This window comes from Dermochelys coriacea, chromosome 2 (assembly GCF_009764565.3).
Source record: "Dermochelys coriacea isolate rDerCor1 chromosome 2, rDerCor1.pri.v4, whole genome shotgun sequence".
Classification (NCBI taxonomy): Eukaryota; Metazoa; Chordata; order Testudines; family Dermochelyidae; genus Dermochelys; species Dermochelys coriacea.
This window is the reverse complement of record NC_050069.1, coordinates 30,922,539-30,946,283: the sequence shown is the minus strand read 5'-3', so window position 1 is coordinate 30,946,283 and position 23,745 is coordinate 30,922,539. Positions and strand designations below refer to the sequence as shown.

At 39.8% G+C, this 23,745-nt stretch overlaps 1 protein-coding gene across 3 annotated transcripts in view; it reads right to left on the bottom strand.

Moving 5' to 3' along the window:
• Positions 1-17,441: 17,441 nt before the first annotated feature.
• The window catches only part of CSMD3 (CUB and Sushi multiple domains 3), a 1,226,382-nt gene continuing 1,220,078 nt past the window's right edge, over positions 17,442-23,745 (bottom strand). For 2 of the 3 annotated variants that reach the window (XM_038390468.2, XM_038390469.2), the window contains 2 exons: positions 21,315-21,450; positions 17,442-19,601 (listed from right to left, as the gene is read on the bottom strand). In XM_038390468.2, the coding sequence (XP_038246396.1) occupies positions 19,442-19,601; positions 21,315-21,450 (296 nt within the window). In that variant the 3' untranslated portion in view covers positions 17,442-19,441. The remainder of the gene's footprint in view (positions 19,602-21,314; positions 21,451-23,745) is intronic. The other variant, XM_038390471.2, reaches the window with a different exon arrangement.

The following is a 23,745-nucleotide window of genomic DNA, read 5'->3' as shown; positions in this document are numbered from 1 at the left end:
GACTTTCTGACAGATTTCTGTTACCAATCTGCCATGGTGTCAGGTGATCAGGCTGACACCGCAGGATCATTGGGGGGGAAGGGGGCGGAGATGATGAAACACACAAAGTGTCTAAATTTTAAAGCTTTATTGATAAAATAATAAAATAACAGTAGAGAGTGATGGGTGCTCCCCATGTCACTCAGAGGAAGGAAGAAAGTATTAGTGCCCCAAGCCCTAACCCACTTTCATACTCACACATGCACTACCCAAGACTGGCCAGGTCTGGGTGTAATGTAAGAAGGGGAGCCGGGGGGGTGGATGGGAGTTCTTGTCCTGGGCCCAGGTCATCCAAGGTCCACTGCAAATCTCTGAATTGCTCCAGCTCTCAGGAGGGTTTTAAGTCCTGGGCTCCTTTGGGGGTGTTCAATTCCATGATCTCTGTTCCTGGTGCAATTTGTGCCAGTCCAAACTGGCTTTCTGTGGAATCTTTCCCTTTCCCAAAACTCGGCTTCAGGGACGTCTGGCTCGGCTCCCCTTCTTGTTGTCTCGTCTGTGTTTTCAGACTCTGCAGCCCTGGGCTTTGTTTTCTTTTTTGCTGGCCTTGCTGTCTTGCAGGTGCTTGTCTGTGCAGTTGGATTTTCTTTCTCATGCCTATTCAAGTCCCCCATCTTTCTCGGCTTGCAGCCAAACATCAGCTGTGAGCTGCAATCTTGGGCTGGCTGGGTCTAGCCTCTTATCTTCGAACTGAGCTAGCTGAAGTGTTGAATTAACTCGTTCTCTCCTCTCTTCTTCTTCCCCCTCCTTCTCGGTCTCTTGTACCCTGTAAAGGAAAATTCTACTCCCCACTCACACACCTTTGACCCTCCCCCAAATGCTTTGTGATGCTTGCAACAGCATTAGCCATATACAGGCTGATCTGCCTTCCCAGCGGAACCCCTGAGGTTGTGACAACTTCGTTCAAAGTACTGAGAACCTCCGTGAACCGCTCTGAATGTTTTTCAGTAAATGCCTCTACATCTAGTGCATGGATATGGTCAATGCCTGCTGTAGCTTGTAGAGATGATGTTTGCTTGTGTCGATATAAAAATGTGCTGAAATGTAAGTTGGACAAGAAATGTATTTCCTAAAAATAGGCTTGACAATAGTCAAGTGAGGCCTGGTAAAATATGAGTGAAGTGAAACAATTCAGAAGCAAATTGGAAATAAACTAGGACATAACCCTAGATCAAATTGTAAACATGTTTTGGTCAGAACTGATTTTTATGAGTGCTGTAAAGTGGTTGCGGTTCTCTCCCCGTCCATCAGGGAGGAAGACCACGCTCTCTCACTGCAATACTTCTAGAGTGGCTCCATTCTGGGGAGAATTAGCCAACAGTTAATAGCTCCAAGCCTGCAGTCCAGGCCAGGCAGCAGTAAGTATTTAGGCCCCTCAATCAGGATGGCACTGTAATCAGCACATGGCTCTGGCTTGCGGTCAGGCAGAGAAGTAGTGAGTCTGTTTGCCTGGGGCCCTCACTCATGGTGGGAGAGCAATCAGCTAAGGGCTCTGGTCTGAATTCAGGCAGAGCAGTAGTGAATCTATCTGTCCAGGATGCTCACTCAGGTTGGGGCAGCAATCAGGTAATGGCTCTAGCCTTCAGTCAGGTGAAACAACACAGCAGTCTAGGGGGGATTAGAGCTCTAGCGAGAGAGCCAGCCAAACCTCTGGTGTCCTAGCTTGGGCCTCCTGGCCTAAAGGTTGGGAGGCTGCCACCCCTTACGGTGGCATGGCAGGGGGATGCAGGACCACTGCGTCCCAGCCCAGGGCCCTAACAGTGGCAGAGTGGTACACCACTGGGTCAGCGGGGAAATCCGCCCATAGCACGCTGGCCGGCTTGCAGTTAGTAACACAGCCAAACCCTATTTAGCTTCCCTGGACTCCTTCCTACACTCCCAGTCAGTGGGTACCTGGGTTCCGGGTTGTCATTCACCTCACTGGGATAAACGGTGAGTGGCAGCCCCAATAGCTCCTCAGCATCTCTATTGTTTGGCAGCTCTGGCAGTCCCTCTGGGTCTCTGACACTGTAGAGGTGTCTGTCAGGTCCAGGCTCCAGCAATGCAGGGGATGGACAGGACGTCCTCTGGCAGCTCTCTTCCAGCTGAGCTTGAGGGCTGGCCTTTTATATTTACAATTCCTGTCCCACCCTGCTGCTTCTGGTGGGGCGGCTGGGGGTGACCCAGTTCTGCCCACCAGGGGGCAATTGCGGTTCTCTCCCCATCCGTCAGGAAGGGAAACCACACTCCCTGGCTATAGTGCTTTATATAAAATATTAATGCTTTGAAAAATGCTATCATCTATATTGATAGGGCATTGATGCAGATTTTAAATAAGATGAGGCTTAATATTAAACAATCAATGAGAAAGTAGAAAATATTTAATTATGATAAAAAGGTGAATTTAATGCTAATGAATTAAGAGTAGTTATTATAACTGATTATAAAAGGGTAGTAGACTGGTTTTAGATAGGCATTCCCATCCATCATCAGTGTGTCATTAGAGAAGGGATTATACGCATCGTTGTCATTCAGTGACTGATCACTCAATGGAGCTTTTAATAGAATCATAGAATCATAGGACTGGAAAAGACCTTGAGAGGTCTTCTACTCCAATCTCCTGCATAGGGGCCATGGGCAAGAGGCAAGGAGCAGGGCAGACCTGGGGTACAAGGCTGCGGAAGGGAGCTTGGGGCAAAGGGGAAGAAGCAGGGCTTTGTGGGCAATGGGGGGAGGGAAAAGGGAGGCAGCAGGGGCCAGGGAAGATGGGTGGGGAGCCCAGGGAGGCAGCAAGGGCCAGGGATGATGGGAACCAGATGGAGTGGCAGTGGGGGCCAGGGGAGCCAAAATACAAGTTATTCCAGGGCATCATTTTCCCTAAGGCCAGCCCTGACCCAGCAGCTGGGACCAGTGCAGAGAACTGAGCCACATGTTCCTGGCTATGTTTATTGGCTGAGGTATGTTTTGCAGAGAGATGTTGTTTGCTTTGTATTGAGGCTCGGCAGAATTCAATTTTTATTCTTTGATAACTTTGTTGGATAATAGCGCGGTTTATTTTTAAGGGTTTTTTTTAGATATTTGTCAATTTAAATGTTCACAGTAGTGCAAAATTATGGGTGTTAAGCATTTTACAATTGATATAAATTTGCACAGTTGTAAGAAATTGTGGCGGGTCAGACAATAATTATTTAATGACAGTAGATGTTGAGATACAAAAATGTAAAGCATAAAATATCAACACATACAAAGTAAATATCCTTAAATTAAAGTCTAATAAGTTCTCAAGTAGAACTTTTCTTACTTTGTCTTTATACACATTTTGAATATTATAGATGTGTGTGTGTGTGTGTGTGTGTGTGTGTGTGTGTGTGTGTGTGTGTACAGTGAAAGTGACATTATCTACATTTGCTGATAAAAATCTAATCTTTCCAAACCTATTTATTCTCAGTTAGATTTCAATAGTCTTAAACTACTACTGAAGAGGCTACCAGAAATTGGTTGCTTAACAGAGATTGTTTTATCAAAGGTGGAGCAAAAAATGTTATCCAATAAATTTGGGGATACTTGGAGTAGTATGTTAAATCAGGAAGCAGGCGAATAAGAAAGGTCTCGGGTACAGGTTTCACTGTACTATGTTTTTACTTATGCTGTGCACCTTTAACCAATATTTGATAGCATCTCTTTCTCCAGCAATATATATAATTCCTCTGGGTCTTGCCTTAACCCCTTCAGTTCACCAGGAATGTAAAATTCCTTTTTGTACAGCCCAAAGGTATTGAGCTGTATCAAGGCTTCAGCCTTCAGTTTTTTCTGTTTGTGAATCCCAGGACAAAGAGGTTAAAGTATTAATAACATTTGTCATATATTCTGGAGAAATGTTATGACTATATTTTCTAATTCTGCTTATCGAGTTTTGGGTGCCATTTAGTAATGGTGACCTTTACAATCCATATATTTTAAGCCTGGTTTATTCTTCCCTGTGTAATAAAAACATTCTTTGATGGACAACTATATCTCATCTCTGTGAATATAACAACACTTAAAATTCATCCTTCAGCTTTGTAATCTTTTAACATTGAGCACAGTGGGTTCTTACACATCATAAATACCTTCATTATCAGAAACATTTATACTTTGCATTTCTCTGAAAAAGGTCTCACTGCAATTATGGATCAATGTGTGGTAACTGCACTGCAATCTGAAACAACACATGTAGTACTAGGGCCCATTTGTCTTGAAGAAATGACAACCACTTTTTAAAGATTTTTTTTTATCCAAGCCAACGGCTGTGAAATTTACTCCTGATTGTCTTTAAATAAACAGAAAAACATATAACCTGGAACAGATGTGAAAATATTCTCAAGTGCATCAGGGAAAGGCTCAAAAACCGTTGCAATAACAATAAGCCTGATGAAATAACGGCCTCTTTACGCAAAAGGAACAGACAGTTCGGAGAATCATAGAGCAACTGTGCCTAGAAGCTGAGACTTGAAGAACTGGAATCATGTTTTATGCAAATCAAGGGAGAATCAAAACAAAATGGTATTCAATGTATAAAACCAGGTTGCCATTGAGGCTGATCTGAGCCAAGACCCACAGGCAATTTTATATCTGTTACAGCAGCTAAAAGAGATGTGACCTTACAAGAATGGGTCAGAAAAGGAGATACTGTGAATGGGAAAAAAATCCATTCAGATCATCCTGTCGAGCGGTTGTTAGGACATGACTTTGGATGAGCTAGCCATCACACTCACAAGAGGCCTCAGAGGTTCAGCGACTCCATCTCCCCTTCTCTGTATATCCTTCTTTCTTTCATTATATCCTCCTACTGGGTCCCTCCATCCCTCATTCTCAGTTTCACTGGATTCCTCCATCTCTCTTTGCTTCTCCCTCCAGCTGTCATTGCAGCAGGTGTTCCCTTAGTGAATATGCATTGCTTGTCCCCGGGATTTCTCTCTCCAGTGTTCCTCCCTTCATCTCCTTTCTTCTTCTACCATCTCTCTTTTCTTCTTCTGGTCCTTCCTAGCTTCTTGGCAGTGGGGAGGTTCTTCTGGGACCCTTTACTCAGCCTCACACATCCTAAGATTGGTCTGCATCAGACCACATGCACTGATAATAGTTAGGATGATCTGAGAGCTGGTTTTTTCTACCAGCCAGCTTCTTCCCAATTTACATCCCTCCTCACTGCCTAATCCCCTACAATCCCAATTTTCTCCTTCCCATAGATTTTTACCCCTTGTTCTCTGTTCCCCACTGACCTGTGCAAGATTTGCATAAGTCAGGATGCTGATGCTTATGCTAAGGGCCAGCACTGACATCTTCATTCCCCCATTGACAGGCAAGCTCAATGCCTGAAGCCAGGTAACTGCTTTCATACTTTCTCTGAAGTCAGCACCACAGACAGCAAACTGACAAGTAAAAGAAAATAAAACTTTTCATTTTTAGCTATTATTTGAAATAAAAAAAAATAATAAAATTGAAGGAAATTTCAAAATGAAAAGTCATTTTTGAATAAAAAATTGAAACATTTCATTTTAAAAATATCAAAATTAAATGTTTTGTGTTCATTTTTAGGGTTTCTTTTTTTTATTTCCAAATGAAACCATTCAGTGAATTCAACACAAATTTGTGAAATGTTTCGGTTGACTCGAAAAAAAATTTCATTCAGAAAGTCCGGCCCAGCTCTAACCATCACCATTAATTAAGCTGAAAGCTATCTAAAACAATAGGGTCCTTGGTCTTGACACCTCCTCATCAATTATTGGGAGTGGACTACATCCTCTCTATCTAAATTGGCCTTCAACATTGGTTCTCCACTTGTATGATAACTCCCTTCTCTTCATGTGCCAATATATATTTATGCCTATATCTGTAATTTTCACTCTATGCATCTGAAGAAGTGGGTTTTTTTATCCATGAAAGCTTATATCCAAATAAATCTGTTAGTCTTTAAGGTGCCACTGGACTCCTCATTGTTTTTGTGGATACAGACTAACATGGCTATCCCTCTGATATATAAAATAGGGTCCTAGTTCATGACTGGGGCTCCAAGGCACCTAGAATAACATTAGGATATTTATAATACAAATAACATATTATGATAATATGCTCTCTGCTGTACAATTTAGAACTAATTTGTACATTCTTTCATCAGAACGTTTCTCAGTAATAGAGCCACAAAATACAATTTCATTGACATACTGTATAGTATACCATTTTCATGTAAAAATTAATTAAACAGTTTTACATGGCATGTCTAGTGAATGGACTGAAAATTCAGTTAGTGCAATTTTTTTGCTTATGAAATTAAAAGTAAGGCTTTACAATACTCAGAACACTTGTATTACAATTCATTATTTGTTTCTGTCATGTACAACTTATTAGTTCAGGTCTGCTAATAAAGAAGCTCAACTCCAGGGGAAGCTGTAAAATAGTGTGGAAATCACACTTTACAGTACTCCATTAAAAGAAGTTGTAGCCTGTTCACAAAGGTTGATATACCCATGCTACCTGAATTCTTCCCCCTAGGCCCTGATCTTCAAAACTCTTTCTGGATCAGGTAACTCTGTAATGCAAATGAAACCTAAGTGCAGAGGTGAAAGTAAGCCGTTACACCCCGGTATGGCGTACCGGTAAGAGCCGGTGCATCGTACCGGGGTGGATCGGCTTAACCAGGAGCAAATTAAAGGGCCTGCGGCTCCCAGCAGCAGCTGGAGCCCCCAGCCCTTTAAATTGCTGCCAGAGCCCCACTTCCAGAGCCCTGGGGTAGCGGGCAGTGGGGCTGGGGCAGCGATTAAAAGGGCCCAGGGCGGTAGCGGCGGCCGAGCCCTGGGCCCTTTAAATCTCCCTGAAGCCCTGCCGTCACTTCCCCAGGGCTCCGGCAGGCTCTGGGATGATTTAAAGGGCCTGGGGCTTGGCCGCCGCCACCACCCTGGGCCCATTAAACCGCTGCCAGAGCCCCCAGCTGCCACAGTTACCCCATGGACAGGGAAGGAGGCACTTGCCGGTACACAGTGGGCCGGGGCTGGCTCTGACACCTCATAGCCCTGCCTCTTCCGCCTGAGGGGCCGCCCCTTCCAGGGGCCAGAGCCGGCCCCAGCCCAGTCCCCATACTGGTAATTTCACCCCTGCCTAAGTGGCTTAGTTACAAATGGCCTAATGAAGACTATGGCCAGGAAAGGGATGTAGGGGGCAGGCTAAGTTGCTCTGAAAGTTTAGGCAGCAAACCACCACATCTGTTTGGAGCCAGTATGCTTTTTTGTGAGTGTTTGGCTAAGGACAATGACACACAACCTCATCCACATTTGTGGGATAATGGTATACTCTCTGAGCACACATTGTGATAACTCATGAACCATTGACCCTCCAACTATGCTGTTTTAGGACATTTTCATCTAAGCACATATACACAATTCAGTGGGGGAAAAAAAGCATGAAAAGCACTTTTTTCTGCATCAGACAAGTATGTGGGGTATGAATGTATATCAAACATTTTGCACTATTCGTCTGTCTTTCTATGTACACGTTTGCTTCTAGTGAGAATATCTTGTAGTGTAATAGTGGTAACTATTTCTCCCTCACTAAACATGCTCACATTTAACGAGAAGATTCCATCATACCCATCATCTTGCCATGTTCTGCAACGTAGTACCCTTGTCCCTTGGCTACCATAGAAAACCAGCCACCACAGGTATACTTAGCAAACTCATCAATGGACCCTGCCATGTTTGCCCAAGGTCAGGTGACCAGAGGAGCCACCAGCAATGTGGTGAATGCAGTGCATTTGTATGCACTGACCACTCCATATTGATGTTGATGTGAAAATTGCATATAGGGTCATATTGAATGAGACCTTTGCTAGCTCTTTCAATTGGCCTGTCATAAATATAACTGGAAGGGAAATCAACTTTAAAATCGCTTCTAGCCAGAGGAAAAAAACCCTTGCACCTGTAAAGGGTTAAGAAACTAGGATAACCTCACTGGCACCTGACCAAAATGACCAATGAGAAGACAAGATACTTTCAAAGCTGGAGGGGGGGAGAAACAAAGGCTCTCTCTGTCTGTGTGATGCTTTTGCCGGGAACAGAAAAAGAATGGAGTCTTAGAATTTAATAAGTAATCTAGCTAGATATGTGTTAGATTATGTTTGCTTAAATGGCTGAGAAAATAAGATGTGCTTAATGGAATGTATATTCCTGTTTTTGTGTCTTTTTGTAACTTAAGGTTTTGTCTAGAGGGATTCTCTATGTTTTGAATCTGATTACCCTGTAAGGTATTTACCATCCTGATTTTACAGAGGTGATTCTTTTACTTTTTTTCTTCAGTTAAACTTCTTCTTTTAAGAATCCGATTGCTTTTTCATTGTTCTTAAGATCCCAGGGTTTGGGTTTGTGTTCACCTATACAAATTGATGAGGACTTTTGTCAAGCCTTCCCCAGGAAAGGAGGTGTAGGGTTTGCAGAGGATTTTGAGGGGAAAGACGTTTCCAAGTGGGCTCTTTCCCTGTTATATATTTGTTAGACGCTTGATGGTGGCAGCAATAAAGTCCAAGGGCAAAAGGTAAAATAATTTGTACCTTGGGGAAGTTTTAATCTAAGCTGGTAAAAATAAGCTTAGGGGGTTTCATGCAGGGTCCCACATCTGTAGCCTAGAGTTCAGAGTGGGGATGAAACCTTGACATGGCCAGTTAAAGGTTGGGGTTTTTTTTCCTTAAAAAATTAAAGAATTGTTTCTGAATGCATTTGGCAGGGTGGGCGGAAAACAAACTTCCCACACAACACAGGTAATGCAATTTTTTTCTTGACACTGGATGATGGGTAATCAATTTCCCCACTGTCTTTATGCTCTCCCTGACTTCTTTTCCAGGATAAGTCCTTAGTTTATTCAGTCACCAAAGCAGGCCTTTCCTGGCACAGAGCCAAATTCTGGATGCACGTTAAAAAGGCTGTCCACTCAGGCACTCTGCAGCACTTGTAGGTGACAGGCTCCTATATAACTGGGGGGAGGCACACTGCAGATCTACAATACCCACCATGACTTGCTGGGCCCTGTCCACATGGGGCTGTGCTTCAGTGGATTCATTTGTTTGATCTGAAGCTCATCTCTTTGCTGTGTGTGGGCCTGCAGAATCTTCCAATGTGGCTGCGCTACTTCCTAGCTAGCCAGTACTGCAGACACAATATGATTGTTACATTTTTTTCAACCTTTCATTGTTACTCAGAACTACTGTATGAATGAGGCCATATTGCCTAGGCCATAAGGATACTGGCTGGGAAGAGAAGAGAGCATATTTTGGGCATTCTAGTTTTTATTTCCTGTCTCTCCTCTGTCTCGGGTGGTTCATTTATTAAACTGTTGTTACTGTTTGTGTTGATTCACGGTGCAAGAAGACTCTGTGGAATCACAAAACTTGAACATTAACCCAGGATGCTCAGATACTTTTGCAATGCCCATTCATTTACACATTTGGTAGGTGAAAGACTAAATAAACACAAGAATAATAATTTACCCTTATATGTAGCCTTTCTTCCAGTGATCTTAAATGACTTTGCCAATGTTATGTAATTAAATTTCACAATTTAAGGTAAGGTATTTTTGTACAGATGTGGAGTCTCGGATAGAGAGTAAGGTCTTATTGGTTAGAGGTACTGAGCACACCCTACTCCAACCGCGTAGCAGTCAGCACCTCAGACAATGAACCCCTAAGTGCTTAGTCCAATGTATTACTATTTATTAGCTGTATTATGATAACAAGAATCTGGTCCCTATTGTGCTAAGCACTGCACAGACATGTGAAGAGAACATAGTCTCTGTCCAAGAAAGCTCACAATGTATATGACAAACAGGAGGCAGTAGAGTAGATAGACAAAAAAGACAAACAGGTGAGGGCTTGGTTGAGAGAATGAGCTAATGATAAAATAGAGCTTAGCAGAAAAAGCCAAAAAGCATACATCATCATTGTTTAATCAATGCCAGATGGGTTCACAGAACAACTCTATAGCATGGATATAGAAACCAGGAGGTATTGAACCCTAATCTGTGCTCTAGTTACTAGACTCTGATCCCCTCTGTTGGGTCTGGCTCTTAAATATTAATTCATTTAGAGAGAGAGCCTGGAAAAGGTGCAAAAGAAAAAAAATATGAAATTGGTTAGTTCTTAACCATCAAGAGATATAACTTATTAACTGTCTTATATCATCTTGGCCCATCATCTAATTTTTGTTTGTGTCATATTGCATCATGTCAATGTCTAGTTGCATACACTTCAGACCACACTTCGGGTATGGTGACTGTTTTTCAAAGGTTTCCAACACAATTTCAAAGGGCAAAATAATGGAAAACTAGTAACAATGCTGTAAATGTATACACAAGAGGGCTACACAACTACTTGTGTGCTGAGTTTATTTTTGCTTGATGTAACTTCTTGAAGCCGTAGCTATAGCATGAACTCTCTTGACACAGGTGGGAATTGTTTCTGGTGATTGATCTAATGAAGACTGTGCATATTTACTAATCTAGGTAAGAAACTTTGGGACACAGTTTCTTGTGCTACTATATGGTCCATCACATAGTAAAGTACAATATCCACAGTCATTTGTGTTCTTTTCATAGCTGTTGAACAGCTTTCATGGGCAGAAAGTGATACAAAAAATGGCATTATCTGCTCAACAGATCTGTGCCTTGGGTATAATTCCTAGACTTCTCCGCTTGCTGTATTAACAAAATAATACCTGGGTTCAGCAACTGAATCCAGGCTGGCATAGTGTTCTACCTGTGCCAATCTAGTTCCAGACATGAATCTAAAATGTTACTTCCATTCCCCTACCCTTACATTGCAGTCCAGGGCTGGGCAAATATTTCATTACATTTTTGGCCAATTCATTTTGTGAGTCAGTTTGCAAGATCCACTTTGGGATTGACATGTGATGTAGGAGTATCTAAGATCTTTCACCCTGAGGTCCACTCATGGTCGAGGGCTGAGCTAATGCAACAGCAGCTGCAAGCCAAAGAAGCATCAGGTAGCACTTTCCATTGAATGGGAGCCAACAGAGGCATAAGCTTCCGTCACCTTTTGGCTATCCTCTCTGTGTGACTGGGGCTTGGAGGAATGCAAATGGGCCTTACATCCACAAGAGATCCATTTGTTCTGTAGAAGACTTTACAGCAGTGTGGTGGGGCTATGTCTTGCACCTGGCAATGCAAGGACGTTGCCTGGGTGCCCTGCAAGGGAGGAGGGAATTGACCTGAGCATCTTCCCTAAAAGGCTTCTCTTTAGGCTCTACTACTGGCCCTGCCACTTGAGTTCCTCATCCCCTACGGTTCAAAGGAAAGCACGGCGAGTAGAATGTGATCTGTTTAACCAATCACAAGCAACCAACCCAACTGAAAATTCCAGAAAACTGATATGAAAATTATCACACATTTCAGACACCCTAGTACCAAAATAATTTCAAACAATATTTCATTAAACAAAAAGGAAAACTTCCTAAAATGTAAGGTACATTCCATGAACTTTCTACAAACTGGAAAATAGGCAAGTTACAACAGAAAGCACTATATCCATTACGGATATTTCACCCAGAGCTACAATGGAGTAGTAAAGCATTTGGAAAGTGCAAGCTGGATTCTAGTTTGATTCCTGCATCATTAACAACATTTTTAAGAAAGTTCCAATTTCAGAATGTCTTTATTTTATTACTGATGATGCACATGTCAGAAAAGGAACAGCTTGACTTCAAATTCCAGGTTGAGTCTGAAGAGTTTGCTGTCAGGTAATAACATTTTTCCTTTCAGGATGAGCCAATTTACTTTAGAAGTCCCTTGAGAGATATTAAAGAGTGAACCTCACAATGCCATTTTTATGGTCACTTTTTGCTCCTGCTTCTAGTGCATTCAATGACAAAATCCTTTTTGATTTCAGTGTGGGTGAGGAGCAGGCCCTTTAAGTTTATTTATATGGCCTGATTCTCCAAAAGGTATAGTAGACGGATATTCTTCACATTTCATGAACACCATTTCAGATTAAGATTTATCTGTGTTCCATACTTTCGAATGGAAAGTGTCCTTAAGGGGAAGATTTCATTCTACAGCAAAATATTTATATTTTTCCCCAGTCTCTCCCTCAAATAACCCTCCTAATTCAATTTAATGAAAAGATGAATGACTCCCCATTTTCCCACCAAAACATCTCCATTCACTTTTTAAATGTGAGGAAGTACAGTATGCATTACCATGGCCTGTGCTATGCCAGTCTGATGACTGTTCTGGAGAAAAGTAACAGCTGCAGCAGCACAGGAGCTAGCAAACAGAGCTGTAAAAAGGGGAGTTTGAGTGGAGTTTGTATTGTGGTGCTTGTTTGAGGTTTGCTTTTGCTGGGGGGGGGTGGTCTTTTTGGTGTGGCTTGTGTTTCCCAGATTAACAGGATTTAGGTGGGAAGGCGATGACAGATACAGAGGCAGCGGTGGGAGCGACTCCTGTAGTGAAAGACACATTGAGGATGACTGGATGTGGAAGCTGTGGTATGTACATGATCCTGGAGGGGGAACCGGTAAGAGTTTTTTCTGCATGAAATGCCGTCTGATAGAGCTGATGGAGGAAAAGATCCGAGGTTTGGAGATGCAGGTGGAAAGTCTGGTTGAGTTTAGGAAGGGGTTTGAGCAGATGATGGAGCAAAGATATGAGGTATCTGAAGGGAAAAGCTCAGACTCACGGATGGAAGCAGGGCTGGGGAATTTTGAGGGGAGACTGGGTGAGGAAAGTTGTCAGTGGAAGCATGTGACTAAAAGAACCAGGCAGAGGAAAAGACGGGCTAGTGAAGGAGCAATAGAGCTTAGGAACAGGTTTGCAGAGTTGGAAAATGAAGAAGGGGCTCAGCAGGTACTTGTTGAAGGTGGAAGGGTAAGGAAGAAGAGAAGAGAGGCTAGTCCTATAGGAAAAGCAGAAGAGTCAAGGGAGACTATACCAAATATGAGCCCCAGGAGGATACAGGATGGGTTGAAGAGCATTATAAGGGAAAATAGGAATGGAAAGAACTTGCAGCCAGAAGGAACAGGGGAGAGACTGGAGAATAGCACTGTCACCAGGAAAAGGCAGGTCTATGTGATCGGGGACTCTTTATTGAGAGGAATAGATAGGCCTGTAACTAGAGCTGATCCTGAGAACAGAAGGGTGTGCTGTCTTCCGGGTGCTAAGATACAGGATGTAGACCTGATGTTGAAAAGGATCCTAAAGGGAACGGGAAAGAATCCCCTAATTATCCTTCATGTGGGAACAAATGATACGGCTAGATTCTCGCTGGAAAGTATTAAGGGAGACTATGCTAGGCTGGGGAAGACGCTTAAGGAAATTGAGGCTCAGGTGATCTTTAGTGGGATGCTTCCTGTTCCTAGAGAAGGGTAACAAAGGTGTGACAAGATTATGACTGTCAACAGATGGCTTAGGCAGTGGTGCTATAAGGAGGGCTTTGGGATGTATGGCCACTGGGAGGCATTCACGGACAGAGGACAGTTCTCTCGGGATGGACTTCATCTGAGTAGGGAAGGAAATAGACTTCTAGGATGGAGGCTGGCACAACTGATAAAGAGAGCTTTAAACTAGGAATTAGGGGGAGATGGTTGGCAGATGTCCAGGTAATCTCCACGCCAGATTTTAGCATTGAGAGGGAAGAAGACGAAGTAAGAAAGGATACAGCCATGGGTAGGAGAATGTATATAAGGAGCGAGGGCGGTGTGGATACCAGTCTAATAGGTTATACTGGCTGTAGAATGACTGTGCCTAAGGGGGTACAAAATGTGAGGGAGGCCAAACAGCAAAAATTAAGATGTTTATACACCAATGCGAGGAGCCTAGGTAACAAAATGGAGGAACTAGAGCTACTGGTGCAGGAAGTGAAACCAGATAATATAGGGATAACAGAAACATGGTGGAATAGTAGTCGTGACTGGACTACAGGTATTGAAGGGTATGTGCTGTTTAGGAAAGACAGAAACAAAGGTAAAGGTGGTGGAGTAGCATTGTATATCAATGATGAGGTAGAATGTAAACAAATAAGAAGCGATGCAATGGATAAGACGGAGTCCGTCTGGGCAAAAATTACATTGGGGAAGATAACTAGTAAAGCCTCTCCTACGCTAGTGCTTGGGGTGTGCTATAGACCTCCGGGATCTAATTTGGATATGGATAGAGCCCTTTTTAATGTTTTTAATAAAGTAAATACTAATGGAAACTGTGTGATCATGGGAGACTTTAACTTCCCAGATATAGACTGGAGGACCAGTGCTAGTAATAATAATAGGGCTCAGATTTTCCTAGATGCGATAGCTGATGGATTCCTTCATCAAGTAGTTGCTGAACCGACTAGAGGGGATGCTATTTTAGATTTAATTTTGGTGAGTAGTGAGGACCTCATAGAAGAAATGGTTGTAGAGGATAATCTTGGCTCAAGTGATCATGAGCTAATTCAGTTCAAACTGAACGGAAGGATTAAAAAAAGTAAATCTGCAACTAGGGTTTTTGATTTCAAAAGGGCTGACTTTCAAAAATTAAGGAAATTAGTTAGGGAAGTGAATTGGACTGAAGAACTTATGGATCTAAAGGTAAAGAAGGCCTGGGATTACTTTAAATCAAAGCTACAGAAGCTATCGGAAGCCTGTATCCCAAGAAAGGGGAAAAGGAGTTGTAGACCAAGCTGGATGAGCAAGCATCTTAGAGAGGTGATTAAGAAGAAGCCGAAAGCATACAGGGAGTGGAAGATGGGAGAGATCAGCAGGGAAAGCTACCTAATTGAGGTCAGAACATGTAGGGATAAAGTGAGATAGGCTAAAAGTCGAGTAGAGTTGGCTCTTGCAAAGGGAATTAAAACCAATAGTAAAAGGTTCTATAGCCATATAAATAAGAAGAAAACTAAGAAAGAAGAAGTGGGGCTGCTAAACACTGAGGATGGAGTGGAGGTTAAAGATAATCTAGGCATGGCCCAATATCTAAACAAATACTTTGCCTCAGTCTTTAATAAGGCTAAAGAGGATCTTAGGGATAATGGTAGCATGACAAATGGGAATGAGGATATGGAGGTAGATATTACCATATCTGACGTAGAAGCGAAACTGAAACAACTTAATGGGACTAAATCGAGGGGCCCAGATAATATTCATCCAAGAATATTAAAGGAATTGGCACCTGAAATTGCAAGCCCATTAGCAAGAATTTTTAATGAATCTGTAAACTCAGGAGTAGTACCGAATGATTGGAGAATTGCTAATATAGTTCCTATTTTTAAGAAAGGAAAAAAAAAGTGATCCGGGTAACTACAGGCCAGTTAGTTTGACATCTGTAGTATGCAAGGTCCTGGAAAAAATTTTGAAGGAGAAATTAGTTAAGGACATTGAAGTCAATGGTAAATGGGACAAAATACAACATGGTTTTACAAAAGGTAGATCGTGCCAAACCAACCTAATCTCCTTTTTTGAAAAAGTAACGGATTTTTTAGATAAAGGAAATGCAGTGGATCTAATTTACCTAGATTTCAGTAAGGCATTTGATACCGTGCCACATGGGGAATTATTAGTTAAATTGGAGAAGATGGGGATCAATATGAACATCAAAAGGTGGATAAGGAATTGGTTAAAGGGGAGACTGCAATGGGTCCTACTGAAAGGAGAACTGTCAGGTTGGAGGGAGGTTACCAGTGGAATTCCTCAGGGATCGGTTTTGGGACCAATCTTATTTAATCTTTTTATTACTGACCTTGGCACAAAAAGTGGGAGTGTGCTAATAAAGTTTGCAAATAATACAAAGCTGGGAGGTATTGCCAATTCAGAGAAGGATCAGGATATTATACAGGAGGATCTGGATGACCTTGTAAACTGGAGTAATAGTAATAGGATGAAATTTAATAGTGAGAAGTGTAAGGTTATGCATTTAGGGATTAATAACAAAAATTTTAGTTATAAGTTGGGGACGCATCAATTAGAAGTAACTGAAGAGGAGAAGGACCTTGGAGTATTGGTTGATCATAGGATGACTGTGAGTGGCCAATGTGATATGGCTGTGAAAAAAGCTAATGCGGTTTTGGGATGCATCAGGAGAGGCATTTCCAGTAGGGATAAGGAGGTTTTAGTACCATTATACAAAGCACTGGTGAGACCTCACCTAGAATACTGTGTGCAGTTCTGGTCTCCCATGTTTAAAAAGGATGAATTCAAACTGGAGCAGGTACAGAGAAGGGCTACTAGGATGATCCGAGGAATGGAAAACTTGTCTTATGAAAGGAGACTTAAGGAGCTTGGCTTGTTTAGCCTAACTAAAAGAAGGTTGAGGGGAGATATGATTTGTCTCTATAAATATATCAGAGGGATAAATACCGGAGATGGAGAGGAATTATTTCAGCTCAGTACCAATGTGGACACAAGAACAAATGGGTATAAACTGGCCACCAGGAAGTTTAGACTTGAAATTAGACGAAGGTTTCTAACCATCAGAGGAGTGAAGTTTTGGAATAGCCTTCAAAGGGAAGCAGTGGGGGCAAAAGATCTATCTGGTTTTAAGATTCTACTCGATAAGTTTATGGAGGAGATGGTCTGATGGGATAATGGGATTTTGGTAAGTAATTGATCTTTAAATATTCAGGGTAAATAGGACTAATCCCCTGAGATGGGATATTAGATGGATGGGATCTGAGTTACCCAGGAAAGAATTTTCTGTAGTATCTGGCTGGTGAATCTTGCCCATATGCTCAGGGTTTAGCTGATCGCCATATTTGGGGTCGGGAAGGAATTTTCCTCCAGGGCAGATTGGAGAGGCCCTGGAGGTTTTTCGCCTTCCTCTGTAGCATGGGGCATGGGTGACTTGAGGGAGGCTTCTCTGCTCCTTGAAGTCTTTAAACCATGATTTAAGGACTTCAATAGCTCAGACATAGGTGAGGTTTTTTTGTAGGAGTGGGTGGGTGAGATTCTGTGGCCTGCACTGTGCAGGAGGTCAGACTAGATGATCAGAATGGTCCCTTCTGACCTTAGTATCTATGAATCTATGAAACAGATTTCAATATCCAGGTTAATTTATCCAGCAGTTTTCATCAGCACTAAGTTTAATCATCTTTGTTTTTGTTAAGAAAAACAGAGATGATAAAAGTACACTTTTCTATATGTTTTACCGAACAAAATGAAAAGTATTTTTATGATCTGTTCCTTGGACTGAAATGAAAAAATAATAATTTTAGTGAATAAAAAGAAGGTTGCATGTTCTGTTATTTTCTATTTGTGAAATTAATTTAAAACTTTCCAATGTATTTGCAAGTGCATGAGAAGATTGAGAAAATATGATGTATTTGGAGACCCCACAAAAATGCTGAATTTGTTTGACTGATTTGGTTATTTTCTAGACTCTGCAACTGGCATGGACTTTAAATCTCAATTTGTAAAGAGCACACATTATTAAAAAAGCAATTATCCATTTTTATTTTGTTTACATTGCACTGAAAATTTACATCATACTTTTACAAATCCTTTTTTTCATAAAAATATACTTCTTTACAAAAGTGTATGCATTAATATAAGAGGAGTAGCCAGTTGCAGAAGAAACATTTTTTAAACGAGATCTCAAATGTACTAACTTTAACATTAATGAATGAATCATAGTTATTGCAGTCATTTGAATAAACAAGAATAAATAACAGCTGATGGTAGAAAATAGAAAACAGCATCCTTTCAGTAGAATACAGTTTTTGACAGAATTGTATGAATTTTCAAAACAAAGTGTTGTAAAATGGTTTATAAGAAATTCATCAAACATTATAGAAATCGAAGCAGCAATCCTGGGTAGAATGATTTTTGGTAGGCACTCTCTATTATGGTAATAAAAAGTTCAGATTTTTCACAGAATTATTAATGCCTGAAAGGGACAGTAATTCACACTGGCTAACATACAGCATTTATGAGTCTAAAATTATTTCATGCTATAAAAGGAAGACAATGACCTACAACAAATAAATTACTGAGGTTACGACTGGATAATTCTGTTATGCAATAACTGTAAAACTAGAGATCACGTTCCATTGTTTGAGAATGAAATGGTTCCGCAATTTTTGAACCCTGCCATTTTAGGGTGGTGGTATTTAAATCATCTGGTGGATTATTCCTAATAAAACCATGGCTTTATGTTTAAAAAACACATCTTTCTATTGAATTGCTGCAATATATTCAGTTTTGAACAATTATTTTTAGGGGTTGCTTTCCTCACGTACTAACCTGTATACCAAAATAAAGCATTTTCAAATTCTGATTAGGCAAGGCTTGTGGGCCAGATCCAAAGTCCATTTGAAGTCAATGGGAGTCCTTCTATTAACTTCAGTGTGGTTTGAATCATGCCCAGCATGAGCATTTTAACACAACGCAGAAGTAGTAAAATAATACTGATGTGATACAGTGTAGACAACAATGGTGTGGAGCTTTATGTTCTTAATATACCAACTTGATTTCTAGTTTTACTGTAAACCGTAATTTTCTAAACTGAAAACTTCCAAAAGGTTAAATTTCTGATGTCTGTAAAAACAGTGTAAAAAGGTCACTCTCCCAAGTGATCTTCAACAGTAAGGAACATTGCTGCATGAGAACTCAATTCATATGGTACGCCCTCACATTATTCATTGTAAAACTGATGTCTAGTGGCAAAGGTCCACAGCAAGGAAATACATAGAAACGGAACTATCCCTGTTACCAACTGCATTTGTTGCTAATGGGAACAGAGGAAAGAAATGTGGAATGTGAAAAAGGAAGCAAGATATGAATAAGGGAATTTAATAATGAAATGAGAATTGAAAATTTGACACATACTTTCTTGTGCAGCGAAAAATTAATAAATATTACGTGAAGGTTTAAGCATATAAACACTATGTCATTATGTTAGAAAATTCACAGGTATGAGAAAAGTAAAGGTTTGCTAAATAGGGATGTATGACTGAAAGGAGGGTACAGAGTTCAAATTTATGAAAATGATGTAGCTCATGACTGTTAAAGAGAAGTCAGTGACCTATTGTCTCCTGTAACTATAGCTCTTATTTTCTACCCTATATCTTTTTTTAAACCCAGTCCCTCTATTATAGTTTATAAAGCACAGAAGTACTGATAGTGGATGCTCCTCCAATATATGCAAATACGTTTTATGGTTTAGAATAATCTCCTTTTTTAAAAAAGCAAATAAACTGTGAGTAAGCACTCATGGAGTGCAGCAAATTTTCCGTAAAATTCTCCATGGTGAACATGAAGGACAATTCTGTTCCAGTTTATGAAAAAAAAAAAACACTCTTGTCTATCATCCTCAGGAAAAGGTGACCCAGTAAGTCCTGAAAAGTGTGCTTTAATTTTTTATCAGTGAACTATATGTGCACTGTGTTGTGTTTCAATTTCCGGACTTCTGAAGACAAAGCATTACCACGTTATACCATTGTGCAGACAGTGTTCAAGTTGGGATCAAATCGTACAGCTTTTCCTTCTACAGACTTTGCGTTTGTGTCATACATAGGGTTTTCAAAAGCAGCTTGTCCATTGTTATTTTCATGAACAGAGCATCCTGTATACTGTGTTTTAGGTGCAGTCCTGTTGAAGAAGAAAACGCACAGTATATTCACAACTGCAATTTTCTATGGTGATTGGTGTAATATAAGAACCCTCAATAGAATGGACAAATTTCAATTACTAATGTAGCAGCTAAATATTAAATTTTGGAAGCTTTCTTTTGCTGTCAAGGATTGCCATATTTGTTAAAATAATATTAAAACATGTTTATGAGAAATGTTAATTTTAAAGTAGCAAATACGTAATAATGCCAGGAGTCATACTGGAAAAAAATTGTAGTAATACTCTAAAACTTGGACCACCAGCCCAGAAAAAATGTATATTTCTACTAAAATGTGCAGCTGACACAGTTGACAGTATTGTCTCAGAAATAACACTACATGCAAATGAATGAGAGGATTCTCTTAGGGTTATTGTTTCTCTCTGGCTGTTTGCAAACTTGGTAAAAATATAAAGCTCTTTCAATCTGGAAGAATTTGTTTATGACTAGATGGATTAGAAATGTGAATGAAAGCTTAAATTATTCAGAAACGTATGGCTCATCTATATCACAAGTATAAAGGAGTCAGGGAAACTAACATAATTAAAAGTTGCAGTGTGCCTGTAACCAACTTACACCAGGCAGTTCAAGGCCTTAAAGTCCAGCTTTTAAGGCATGTTTAGGTCCTGTGTATACTACAATTTTTTATTCATGTCCTGTAGGGCTGTGTTACAATAGCAGGCCAGCAGACAAGTGCTGGTGTGGTGTTCCACCACTTAGTGGCTCCAGTTGCCCCTCATTACCATAGTGCAAGATTTTTTCCACTGTGAGAAAACAAGATTTACAAATAAAATTAAGGAATGAATCTCAGAGACATAAACAACACTATCAGTGAACCTAGGATAAGAGTGAATCTCTGAGCAGATGTGGTACTATTGTAAGTTAATTGTAAATGAATTACTAATTACCACTTTCCATAATAAAACCTCTCACTGACATAGGAGTAAAAAGAAAAGGAGTACCGGTGGCACCTTAGAGACTAACAAATTTATTAGAGCATAAGCTTTCGTGAGCTACAGCTCACTTCATCGGATGCATTTCGATGCATCCGATGAAGTGAGCTGTAGCTCACGAAAGCTTATGCTCTAATAAATTTGTTAGTCTCTAAGGTGCCACCGGTACTCCTTTTCTTTTTGCGAATACAGACTAACACGGCTGCTACTCTGAAACCTGTGACATAGGAGTATTACATATACTTGCAAGTTAATCAACTGTGTGGGGCTTAAGATAAATTACATGAGAAATATGATTCACAATGTTGTGCATGTCAAAACAAAATATAGGCAGTCTGCAATAAATACACACCAACCCTGTTTATAGCATTATTCCCCAGATGCCAAAAATTTAAACTACCCTTGCTCCTCTCATAAAGAAAATAATTTATAACAAAATTTTAAAAGGGTGGGAGTGAAAGTACAGCACTTTACAATAACATTACCAATCAAACTGTATGGCAGACCTAAAATGAGGGTAGAGTGTATTTCCTATGCAGATCTTTTGCAAAGGAGTTCCCAGGGCAGTTCTTAATTTACCTTTTCTAACGTATTAAAAGAAAAGGAGTACTTCTGGCACCTTAGAGACTAACAAATTTATTTATTTGAGCATATTTATTTGAATGTATTAAAGTATAAGGTCACTGAATAGCTTCAAATACATGACAATACAAAGATTCTCTATATGTAATTTACACTTACCTTTGTTTATAAAGGTAAAATCCAAAACCTGCAAATATAAGAGCAAAGAAAGGCACAAGGATAGCAATGGCCACAGAACTACTATTTGTACCATGTGGTTGATTAGAAGAATTCGAACCTTCAGACATGTTAAGACCTAAAAAGACAAAAACATAACATTTCTCTATTACATCTCAAAATTATCACTTCCAAATCCTCACAATATTATTGAAAGTGTGTACTTGTGGAGAAATTAAAATCCTCACGTTTTATTTTGAATGGGGACCTACAGTACCAAATACTACCTAAATAGCTCCTGGAGGGCATTATTTCCCATCTACATCTGGTAAGCAAAACTCATTTTTTTCCCCTTATGATGGAAAGATCTCCCCACAACAATTCAGGCATTTCTCACCTTGAACTTAGATTGCTGTTATGCACCCTTTATGGTGCTACACACTGAGGCCACTTGGAGAGTAAACTTAGTGCAGAATGCTGCATCCTGCTTAATAAGTGAAGTTTTATGTCAGGAGCAAACTACACCAGTGCTCTGGGACCTGCACTTGCTTCTCGTAAATTTACAGATGCAATTCAAAGTGTTGGTGTTAACCTTTGAAGCCATACATGGCTTATACTAGGTAACTTCAATATCATTGTTCAAATATAATTTATTTGTTAGGTTGTGGAAAATCTGGTACTTGAGCAGATAGAAAGAAAGAACAATAGAAGAAAAAAGATAACAGTAGAGTTTACCAAAGGAATAGCAGTAATTTGGAGGAACGCTAAATCACCTAAAGAGGCAAGATGGAAATTCATCCTGTTGACTTCATTATACACATTTATTTATGTATAAAAATGAAAGTGGTAGGTGAGAGGCAAAAAGTAGTGAGCAAATACTGATAGAAAGTAAGAACATAGCTGTTCTGCGCAGAATAGAAAAAAGGCAACTGTTAGACTCTATGGTGGCATGTTCATATCCCCTTTCCCATGAATAAAGAAGAGATTACTAATTCAGTTTAATAAGTGATTTCTAAGCTTCAAACTAGAGATGTTAAGAATCAGATTAATCAGTTAAGGTTTATTCACCACTTTGAAGTTGTTAAGCAACATACAGATGCTAAATATGATTAGATATCTCAACTAATAGATTAATAACAGGAAAGTGTGACATGTTTTATGAAATTGTTAGCTGGAAAGAGAATAAGTAATGAATTCAACATCTGAAAGAAAATTGTTTATGAATAATAGCTGTGAAATGGATAGGAAATCTGGTTTGGGATAGAAAGTTTTCCTGAAAGACTAGAGGGCTCAAAAAAATTGTACACAAATTTCACGTCTCTTTGGGTGAAATTTTTACAAGAATTTTTATATTAAATAAAGAAGTACAATTTAAAACTAATTTCTTATCAGTTGCCATAAAGCTATTTTTGAAGAATGTCAAGCTCCCATAATGATTCTGTTCATTAATCATATCCTGAAATGAGTTATATTCCTAAATTAATAATCTTGTTATTATTTTTAGACAATGGAATCAATTTTTCAATGGAATCAATTTTAAAAAAAAACTCTTCAAAGTGTTCTAACACAGAATATATTGTGGGAATGTAAACCTCTGAAAACCAAAAGAAGAGAGACAACTTACAATTTTTATAAGAAACCGCTAAAAACATCTTGTCAAGACATTGTTGCTCTTACTCTTTGATTTTATTACCCCCAAATATTTTGAAGATGATGATTTAGGGAAATCAAATTATTTGCCTATCCCTCCAGGAATCGTCTTCTCATAAAGGTATTCTATAAATATTCCATTTAAAGTACCCAAATTACCAAATGCAATGGGAGCCAAATTCAGTCTCCAAGCATTGCTCTTTAGAATGACGTAGGGCAGTGAAAAGAGAAAACAAGACTGTCTAACATATCACACATTAATAAATCCTCCCACCACAACTGAGATGTTAAAGAATGTTCTTGTTTTTATTTGGACAATAAGAGTGAGAAATACATTGTCCCCAAAAACTGGAAAAATGTGTTTTTGCCTCCAGATAAAATTATCATATCTGAAGAGCACCAGATTATTTAATAAGAGGTTATAATTCTTGAAGAAACAAATTCCTCTTGTAAATCCATCAGATTGGTCTAAATGGAACCCCACTGATTGAGAAACCTTAAGAATATTCAAGCTTTTGTGTGAGCAGAAATATTACAGTCTTCAAGAGACAGGATCAGATAATGTACAGTTTAACATTTCTTGTTATCTAATATTTTTTCTTGTTTTATTTGCTTAAACATGAAAAAAGCAGTAAGATATTTTTAGCAATATTCTATACTGGAAAAAGCAAATAGTAGTTTGCAAATAGTAGTTTGATGTACAATTTAATCTACAGGACAAATAAAGAAGTCCATCCAATTTCCTCTTTGGGGGAAAAAACCTCCCATTGACTTCAATAGAATG